The 10287-nt window shown below is 40.5% G+C and overlaps 1 protein-coding gene across 3 annotated transcripts in view; it reads right to left on the bottom strand.

The window, feature by feature from the left end:
- Window positions 1–10287, bottom strand: part of LOC115496994 (myelin-oligodendrocyte glycoprotein) — a 36775-nt gene that overhangs the window by 3451 nt on the left and 23037 nt on the right. The window contains exons 6-8 of one of the 3 annotated variants that reach the window (XM_030283308.4): window positions 8417–8755; window positions 7290–7325; window positions 2353–4077 (exon numbers count right to left, since the gene is read on the bottom strand). In XM_030283308.4, the coding sequence (XP_030139168.4) occupies window positions 3974–4077; window positions 7290–7325; window positions 8417–8755 (479 nt within the window). In that variant the 3' untranslated portion in view covers window positions 2353–3973. Of the gene's footprint in view, window positions 1–2352; window positions 4078–7289; window positions 7326–8416; window positions 8756–10287 lie in introns of those variants that run through there. The other 2 variants (XM_072935398.1, XM_072935399.1) reach the window with 2 other exon arrangements.

Here is a 10287-nt window from a genome sequence, read left to right as displayed (position 1 = left end):
TGCCTAATACTGTGTAAAGCAGTAGCTAGGAAGTTTCTCCTGCTGCTGGCACAAAACAAACCCAAAACAATGTGAGGCATCTTGACTCAGGTTTTTGATCTGTCAACAATGTCAGCTGGAAAAAATTGCACTGCTTCAGCTTTCTCCCCCTAAACCAGGAATGACTCTTTTTCAGCACTGTGCAGGGATGGTGTTGGGAGCTCCCTGAATTTATAAAAATGCTTTGAGCTGCCTGCATCCAAAGGGCTTTGTATGGCTGGTCACTGGGAAAATGAGATTTCTGCATTAGTGTCTTCTGTGCTGAAAGCAATTGGGAAGTTTGCCTCCCTTTTGTGCTGTAAAGGGATTCCTGTCAAAGCCTCTGGTTTGGGGCTGAAATTGCAAGGTTGCTTTAGCCATGCAGGTATTACTGAAATGGATTTCCTTGTTGTGTTTTAGTTTTCTTCTACTTTGTTGGAGGGTACTGTGATAAAAAGGCAGCAGAAGTCCTCTCTTTATTCCAGCAATAAAGGTTCATCTGGGCTGGGAGCACAAGAAGGACCCTCTGCTACCACTCTGGATTCTTTAAATGCAATTTTAAGATTATTTGCATATTTACTTTTGCAATTCACATAACCTATTTACATAACAGTTTACATTACAAGCCAACTTACAGTACATCTTCAGGGACCTATTAGTACCTGATCCTCTGGGTCCTTGCAGCTCAGTTCTTGCTGCTGCCCTTGCACCACTCCTGCCCTGGCTTGGTCTCTCTTTCTGATCTCTGGCCAAGAAACCCACTGCAGCAATTTTTGGCAGGCAAAAAAGATTGCCATCAGTAAGTGTAATAATTTGGAAAATGCCATGAACCTCCTTCTCCTCTCTCCCCTCATCTTCATTTGTTTGCTCCAGATCCTCATTCTTAAAATTCTTGCTATTAAGGAAACAGGAACTGCTTGGCCTGTGTTCTTATGCCATATCCTGAGTGTCATGTGTAGTAAAACATTTCTGATAGTCCTTTCTTCTCCAAGGGTGAGAAAGAAAAAGAATTTAGAAAAAAAGAAGAGAAAAAGTAATTATAAATTAGGTGTGGGAATATTCTTGTTTTGGTTGGGTTTTTTGTTTGTTTGTTTTTTGCTGTTTCAACTTTCTTTTGTGACTCTTGTCAAATGTCTTTCCGTACTCAAGAAGTATGGAAACACTTTTTAATTCCATATAAAAGTGAAGAAAAATGTTGTTCTTAGTGTAGGCTAAATCAGCATTCACCCAGTGCCTGTTGATCTAGAAGGGGTGAAAAGCAGAGCTGTGTGACTGATGTGGGGAGGGGAAAGGGAGGAATTGGGGGAGAAGGAGAGGTTTTTGATGTCTTATGTACAATGTGATTGGAAGGCACTTGGGATGAGATATAAACCCAAAATCTGACCATAGTTTAGAAAAGAAAGGCTAAGAGAAAAGGTTTAAGGAGGAGGCTAAAGGGAAAGGAGAAAGGAAGGGAAAGGAAGGAAGGATATTGTTAAAGGAAGAAAGCAGCCAAGTTACACCTGCACCTCCAAAAATAAATCCATTTGCATTGGTTAAAAGATGTAACCTTGCCTTTTTTGATGTGGCCATCAGTACTATGATAAATGAATTCTGTAATTCCAGTCTGGATTGTTGCTACATACAGCACTATGTGGAAATGCAATTAGCATAACTAGAGCAAATTATTTCAGGATGTGCTGTTTCGACATCCCTTTGTCTTGTGACACCCTTTGCAAAGAGGAAAATTTGCTCCTAAAATGCACTGGCTCCTGGTTCGTTTCAAGTGTGACACAAAACATGGACTTTTGCTTATAAATTAGATATGGTTTGAAGTCCTTGCTCCTGACAGACTCTTTTTTCTTGGCAGCCCTCTGAACAGGGGCACTGCTGGCAAGGGAATTTATCTCTAGTCTCTGCCTGCTGATCCATCAGAGCCATGTCTGGGCGTGTGCCAGGCCTGTGTCCTCACACGCAGCTGGCACCAAAATGTTGAGATTGTTTAACAGAACTGCCACCCCTGGGGGGATTTAAAAGATGATTTCTGTAGATGTGGCTCTGAGGGACATAGTTTAATTGTAGACTTGGCAGTGCTGAGTTCATTGTTGGACTCAATGATCTTTTCCAGCCTCAACTATTCCGGGATTCTACAATTCCTGAGAAATGCTGGGCTGCTTAAGTGGCTATCAGATTTTTAGAAGTGTGGAGTCCTTGAGATGAGGGCAGGCAGTCCAGATTTTTAGGGCCAGCAAAACTACACAGGTTTTACTTCTAAAATCTTCTAATTGCAGAGGAGCCTCTCTAACTGTAGGGAACAACTGAAATACAAATAAAGAACTCTTATAGACCAAGTGGTTGCTCTCATCAGGGATTTTTGGTTTTATTTCAGGTTTTTATTTGTAATCAAATTGTGTCTTAAAAAATACACAAACGCTGAGAGAAACATTTGGAGGCTGGGACAAAAAAGGCAGTCACAGTATGTACAGATAAAAAAGACAGTCACCGTATGTATAATTGTTATAGGCAAAACTCTCTGTGCAGTTGGACTCCAGCTGTTCCACTAAGCTGCTCTGTACTCAGTGTAGCCAAATATCAGCTGAGCTTCACTGCAGCACCAGCACAGGCCGTGTGTGGGATTTTGTTTCTCTTCCCCACCATGGGGAAAGGGCCTTTAGTTAAGAAAGTCAAAGGTAACTGTCACCTCTATGTCCATTTTAAGCTCGGATTTATTCTGTCCCTTCCTTGCAAAAACTATCTTGTCTCTTCACTGGGGAAAAAAACCCAAAAAATAACAAAACAAAACAAAACAAACAAACAAACAAAAACAAACAAAAAACCAAAACAAAAAAAACGGTGCAACTGTTCCAAAGCAAAGTAACTTTGTGTGCATCCTCGTGAGTCATTCCCCCTGCCCAGGGGCTCAGCATGTTCAGTCACTGCTGGGCATCACTTCTGTTCTCTGGATGCTTTTTGGTTGTGAAACAGAGTAGTTGCAGTTCTGGCCTGAAAAAAAACCTCTGCACTTCTTTGACATTGTTTGTGCAAGATCCTTTGGACCCAAGTTTTGGACACCTCTGCTACCTGAATTGAACGTTTCTAGAAATAAATCCATTTTGTTTGCATAGGTATCAGTTACAACTATTCTGATGAGTTTTAAAATGTTTTGAACCCCTTCCAAAGGTACTGTTTTTAAAGAAGTAACATTGGCACAGTATTTCTCATTGCACAGTTCCAGCTTAAGAATCCAGCTTTGCCATATTTCATGACAAAAAAAAGATAACACTGAATTCAGCCTTCTGAATTGTTTGGCTTATTTAGTTGTGGATTTTTTAGTAATACATCACTTCCTTCCTTTGTGTTGGTATTTTATGAACTTCTACCCTCTTTCTCAGTCAGCTTCACCCTTCTGCTGAAGAAATACTATGTTTCTTGTGGAAAAAAAGGGCTCTTACTCATCGCCTGTGACGCTTAGGAGTGATAACAGAAGCTGAAGTTTCACAGAATCAAGTTTCACAAGTTTTCCATCCTTACAATTCAGAACATGGGAGTGTCTTCCTACTTCCAGTTTTTGTCTGACACAGAGAGTAATTACCCCCACTCCTCCTTTCAGTTATCTTGAAGGACAGCAAATGAGAGGCAAAATATCTCACTAGGATCAGCTATAATCTGGTCCTGGAGTATTATGAGCCTTTTATCCTGTCATTAAAGCAAACCCACACAACCCAAAATAAATTGTATATCCTGGCAGCACTAAAACTGGACTCCAAGAAACAAATGCAAAAGCAGACTTGCCACCCCAGAGTTTTGCTGCCCTTGGTTTTGTGGAACATCATAATGTAGGACGTAAACACCTAATGCTTGGTCTGTTCTCAGCTCTTGGTGCTCTGGAGGTGTCACACTGACCCCACAGACTTGTCCTGCCCAGAAAAGTCCTCTGGTGAGGAGAAATTCCCAAAGACAAGGTTGCCTTCCCCTGTTACAAGTGCCAAAGCCCCAGGGGGACCAGGAGGAGCAAAGAGAGGGGAAGCACAGCCAGACATGGCACATCCACGGGGCTTCCGGAGGGAATCTGATTCTGCTCTGAAAAATTAAAAAAGAGAAAGCCAGCATGTAAGAGATGGTTTGACAAAAAAGTGTTTTAGAAGTTTGCATGACACATTTTACATGAATGGATTGATGGAGGAGTGTTTTTAAAACAATGGATTTTGCCTCATTTTCAAAATTCTCCCGTTGTGTGTCTGTACAGAGACCAGGCAAAATAGTCTCAAGGTACTGGGACATATATTTTTTTCTTTTTCACAGAAAAGGTGCAAAAACTCAGCAACAATGGATGCAACTTTTGTGGATGACTGAGAATCTTTGTTTAAAACCCTGACAAAAAAGCAACAACCAGCCAGCTGTTTAGTGGGAGCTGTCCCTGCCCATGGCAAGGGGGTGGGAACTGGGTGACCTTTGAGATGCCTTCCAGCCCAAGCCATTCTGTGATTTTAGGATGAAAATACATTTTCATTCTTCCTGCTCAGGCCCTGAGGGAGATGTTTTGATTAAGAGTCCCTAAATAATGGTAATAAATATTAAAAAATCTAGGTCACACACACTTTAGGTGGTAGCAGCACTGTGAGCCACTCTTGGTACAAAACCCACAACGTGGCCACAGAGCACAAGTCACCCTTGGCACAGGTGGTACCTTCAACCTGGGCTGGATGTAGTATACAAGTAAAAAGAGATTTTCAACCCCTGACTTAAAAAGAAGATTTTTATTTTTCCCCTATAAGAGTTCCAAGTCCTTCTCTGTGAAGAACAGGCTTTATGTTGATTTTTATATACCTGAGGGCTGTTCCTATTGCTGTGGGATCAGCTGTCAGTATCTCACTGGGGTTAATTTATCTCTACCCAGGGTGCTTCCCCCTGTTCCTGGAAGGAGTTTGTGATATTAATGTTTACAGAGAACATCAGGTAGTCCTCAGTAATGCCTTGAAATAAATGTAGGGTCATAACAACAAGCCTCCAGGTCTTTTGTGTTTTCTTCCAGGCCCAAGCACTTTCATTCATAGGAAAAGTGCTAAACTAGTTTTATTGACCCAGAAGGAGACTTGCAAGACACTCAGAGTGAAAATAAAATTTGCCTCTTTCAAGTAGCTGGGAAAAATAATCCATGCAGTAAACAAACAGATATGTAGCCATAGTGAAACAGATGAAAATTGTTTCTGCTTTATGTAAAAATAGTATTTGTTGATGTGGTTGATTGTGAAATATGAGAACTGTTTCTGTATATAATGCATTTGTTCTCAGCAGGTCATTTTTTAATTTTCCTGAGTCCCTTCTGAAATAACAGCTAATATAAAACAGATTCCCTTTCTCTCTTTCTCTCCCTTTCTCTCTTTCTGAAGAAATTGTGAAAAAAAAAGGCGGAGGGAGCTGTGGCTGATGATTTTCTTTAAAAGAAGTTGACAACAGGAAGTATTCCCCTTTTTGCAAAAAAATTTTCCCTTTTCGTAAAAAATTACACTTAAAAAGGTTTTTGTTCTTTCCTCATCCCCAAGTCCCTCAAAATCCTGCAGTACAAGAACCATCAGATGTCGGTGTGTGATTCAGTTTGTACTCCTAAAGTGAAATACTCCCCTTTTGTTTCAATAATTTATTTATTTTCCTCAATGAAAATGCCTCTTCATTATAAGAAATAGTTTGTATTCAGGAGTAGTTGTCAGGAAGGTTTTGGCTGAGTCAAACATATACACAACTATCTCATTTAAATACAATTCACTTACATTTGGTTTTGAGATTCTTCCACTGCTTCTGCATTAAGAAGTTTGATCCTCAATAATTTCTGATTTCTTGTGGAAGGTAACAGCTGGAGATATTCTAATTTCTGTTCTATTTGCTTTTATAAAGCAATGTGAAAGCACATAATACCGTCTTGAATTTAACTTCATGTTTTTGAAAGACCTTTGGGCCAGCTAGACTACCTAGCTTAGGTCTAAAAATGGATAGTTCCTGTATTTTTTCAAGTTGTTTTTTGCTCATCAGGCACAAGAATTGCTGTTTGTTTGTTTAGTTTTTTCCTTGTTCTGTGTGATCATGAGATAAAAGATTGGAACATTTCTCTTTCTTAGTTTCTATTTGAGTTTATAGCAGCCTAATCTGTCTGTAATGTCATAATGTGGCTGAACTTATCACATTAAATGTAATATAATAATTACTACGTAAAGGATCTTATCTTCCAGCCCCACTGAGTAAAATAAACACTGCTGCTGTTGATTTTATATGACAAAGTGGTATAGGTTTAATACCAATTTCAGACTTTGTAGCACCAATAAGAATCATTTGACTTGCAAGGAAGATTTTTAGGGAAGAACTTACTGACAACGGTATCTAGAAGCTGGACATCCTTTCTGCATTGAATTCACTCCAGGAGTTTTTACAAATGACCTTTGTGTAGTTACTTCTCTGTAATGAATAAACCTAGATAATAACATCTGCACTATATTGCAATATTGCCTTTGGATGAAATCCACCTTAATTTACCAGAAGAGTATGTGGAATCATTAATAATATTGGGTTTTTTTCTTAATATTTATTACCAAAAGGACCCTCCAGATCTCTTGATCTGGTAGTTTAACTTTAGAACTACCTGAGAGGAAGTTGTAGCTAGGTGGGCGTTGGTCTCTCCTGCCATATCTCAAATGAAAGGATGACAGGAAATGGCCTTAAATTATGTCAAGGGACACTCAGATATTAGAAAAAAAATCACTGAAAGACTGGTTATAAGCATTGGAGTAAGTTGCCCAGGGAGGTGGTGGAATCACTCTGGAAGTGCTCAAGAGGCCACCTGGATGTGGCACCTGGGGAGTGGTTCAGGGTTGATGATGGTGCTGCTGTGCTGGTGGTGGGGCTGGATGACCTTGCAGGTGTCCCACAGCCTTGATGATCCTGTGGTTTATTCACACCAAGGTGATTTACAAAGGCCTTAACTCCCAGAATCGAGTGCCTTCTGTGTTCCTTGCTTTTTAGTGATTTTTATGATGCTCATCCTGGTGAGTGTCTCTATGGACTCGACATTCCTGGCACTTCAGCATCCTTCTCCCTGCAGCCCAGGTCTGTCTCAGTGCTGAAGATGTTTTTCCCTGTCTGGAACATGTTTTTCCCTGTCTGGAACAGGCTTAGTGAGGGAGAACAAACACCCCAAGTTTATTGGACTTTCTCTATGCAGCACATTTTGCCAATCTTGCCAATATAAAATAAAGCACACCATAATTACCCAGACACTTGCAAGTTAAGGAGTGTTGCCTTACCAGAAGGGGAAGGTGGGTCCTCAATCTTAGGTAGAGCTGGGAAAAAACCCCACAATAATCAAGGTTAATTGTTTGAACCTAGAACTTTCTCTATTTTTATGATAATTGATCTAAGGGTTAATGTTATTTTTTTTTCTACATTTGTCAAACAAACTTAAAATATGATCAAGAATAATATCAAAGACATCTTACTGCTCCCAAAATTTAGATGATGGAAACATTTTGATTCTGCATTTTCAAAACATCTTTTTTTTTTTCATTTTGAAAACTGCTAATTTCACTTTACATTTAGAAAAAAAAATCCTCTTGAGAATTATGTGCATTAAAATAAAGATATTAAAAGATTTATATTATTTGAAAATATTTTTTTTCTATTTTAAGCAGAAGTAAATCTATGTGGTTGAGCATAATGAAATTTTCCAGCTGATTTATTCAAGCAGGACACCTTAAAAATGTATGATTTGTTTTGATGTGTATCCCTTATTTTTTTGATTTTCTTTTTCAGTTGGTCAGCTGCTCAAACTCAATGCCTCATCCTTCTGGTTGCTATACTTGTAGGCATTATTTGGCATTATTCAAACATATGTTAGGGCCTCACTCATTTTCCTAAGGAGGAAAAATAAAAATTCTTGTTGTATTTGTCCAGCCATGCCACCAGATCCCCATCTTCCAGCTGCAAGGGAAAAGGAAAGCAGCAACAGGCTGTCATTCCTTGAAAAGGTCTGTGACCTGGACTTTGGATCCAATTGCCAGAGACTGAACTTCTCCTTCACACACCCACGTGCAATCAGTGGAATCAACTCTGCTTTTCCTCTGGGGCAAAGTGGATCAAGGACAGTACAAACCCATAAATAACCACATGCTTAAATTTGGGGACATTATTCCTTAATGTCTCCTCAAAGGGAGGATGAAGAGGCAAGTGCCTTGGGAGTCCTGAAGTGCTGAAGCTTAACAAAGAAGATTTATCTTTTCTTTCTCACATATTCTTCCAACAAAAGCAAGGAACAGAATGAAACTGAGGTAAAAATTGCTTTAAAAATTGAAGTAATCCCTCTCAATGTCTGCATATGGCTTATCAACAAGAAATGGTGCACTCAACTGATTCTTCTGTACTAAAAAAATCTTACCTGATACATTGAGTTTAATTGTAGATTTCTTTGTTTGATAGTTCTCAGTTTGTCTGTAGATGCAGGAGTATTCAGCATCGTCCCATAACTGGACATTGGAGATCTTTAAGGAAAGGTTGCCATGCTTCATCTGGTCCAGAAAAAGACTGGTTCTGCCGTGGAACTTTTCATCCTGGCCCTTCAGTGAATCCTGCCCGTTCTGGAAGAAGTGCACCAGCTTGGTGCCAATCTGCCAGTAGAGCATTGACTTGGAAAGGGCCAGCTCCCCAGGAAGGGTGATGCTGCAAGGCAGAACCACAGTTTCTCCAACAAATGCGTGGCACGTGGTGTCCAGCTGCCCTGGAATAAAACCCAGACAGTTCCATCAGCGTGCAGAAGAAATAGGGACACCAGGCTTCCTATAATTTGGCTTCACCACATCGTTATTGCTACTCTCCCTCCCAAGTTCTCCTGTTTCCAGCCAGGAGGGCCATGTGTTCTCAGAGCCCAGCCAGCTGTGCAGCTGGACAGATGTTGATATGTGCAAGTTGCCTCCACTTTGTAAGTGTGGCTTTTGCTTGAGTTTGTTTCCCCTTCGCTGGTGATTTTTCTTCCAGCTTTTGGGAATCTCAGTCTTTGGGGTTAGGTGTCTGATTTGAGTTTAATTAATAGGTCAGTTCACAAGAGGAAAAGGGGATGCAGGGAAGTGGAGGTGGGCAAATATGATGAAACAAGTTCTGGTTTTGTAGGAAGTCTGGCTAATGGAGAAGTGTGAAAACAGTTCTAGACCAGGAGAAAAATCCTGGATGAGTTTGGTCTCCCACAGCTCCCATTAGTTGGCTACCAGATCACAATTCCCAACTTTTAAGCAATGTGCTGGGGGCTCCCATCCTCCTTTCCCTGCAAAATCTTGCAGAGGGTCTGACAGAAAAGAGTTTTTTCCTGCAGGTCTGGCTTGGTGCATCTTGCTGACCCCTGTCTCGTGGTCTCTCATACTCTTTGGTGTTAATTTCCAGCAGCCAGAAAGAAGAGTCTGTCATTCCCACTTTAGAGAAACAGTTTTTCCAAGATCCTGGGGAGACTAGGTGGGTGTCCCTGACATCAGACAGAGGTGTCACCAACCTTCCCAGCCACTTCTAGCCCATGCAAGTGGCAGGATGAAGGCATCCTGCAGGTGGGCAAACAGGGGCACAGGCAGGGCAGGCAACCAGCTGCACCCCACTTACACACACTGTTCATTTAATATCTTTGGTGACAATTATTTCTATAAATCCTTCCAAGTCAGCTGAAAGCAGACTAAAAACTTGCAAAAATGAGGGAGTCTGCCACTATCAGGTAGGACAATTCCTAGCAGTTTGTAGTGCCACATTTTCTAGGGTACACTGGGTAATGAAGAAGGTTTTTATGTATTTATAAAGCATGAACAACTAGGTATTTCCACAGAATGTGGGCTTAAATTAGCACTCTGACCAAACCTGTAGCATAAAATAATATTATAAATTAAAATTCAGAATAATTAATTTGGACAAAAAAGTTATTCCCAGCACGGAGCAGAACGAAAGCAGTGTGAGTCTGTGACTCCACCAAAAAGAAAAGCTAAAATTCACTGTGAAACAACTCAATCTGCTTCCATGGCCAAAGTTTTGTGAAGCATAATATTGAAATATTGACTCAATATTGAAGTAAATAATCTTGATTGCAGTGGGGTCACTCGTGTGTTCCTGGCTTGCATCAGCTCTCTGCATATGTCAGGCTAAAGACCAAAGAGAGTCTCAGTTTCCCCTTGAAGTCAGTGACATCAGCCATGGCTCAGCTTGTCACATGCTCAGGCCCCTGTTTCCATACCAATCTGCCTTCTTTGGTGTCACACTGTGTTTATCCAGACATAAAAG

The sequence above is a fragment of the Taeniopygia guttata genome, chromosome 1, assembly GCF_048771995.1.
Source record: "Taeniopygia guttata chromosome 1, bTaeGut7.mat, whole genome shotgun sequence".
Lineage (NCBI taxonomy): Eukaryota > Metazoa > Chordata > Aves > Passeriformes > Estrildidae > Taeniopygia > Taeniopygia guttata.
This window is presented reverse-complemented; position numbering and strand designations above follow the sequence as displayed.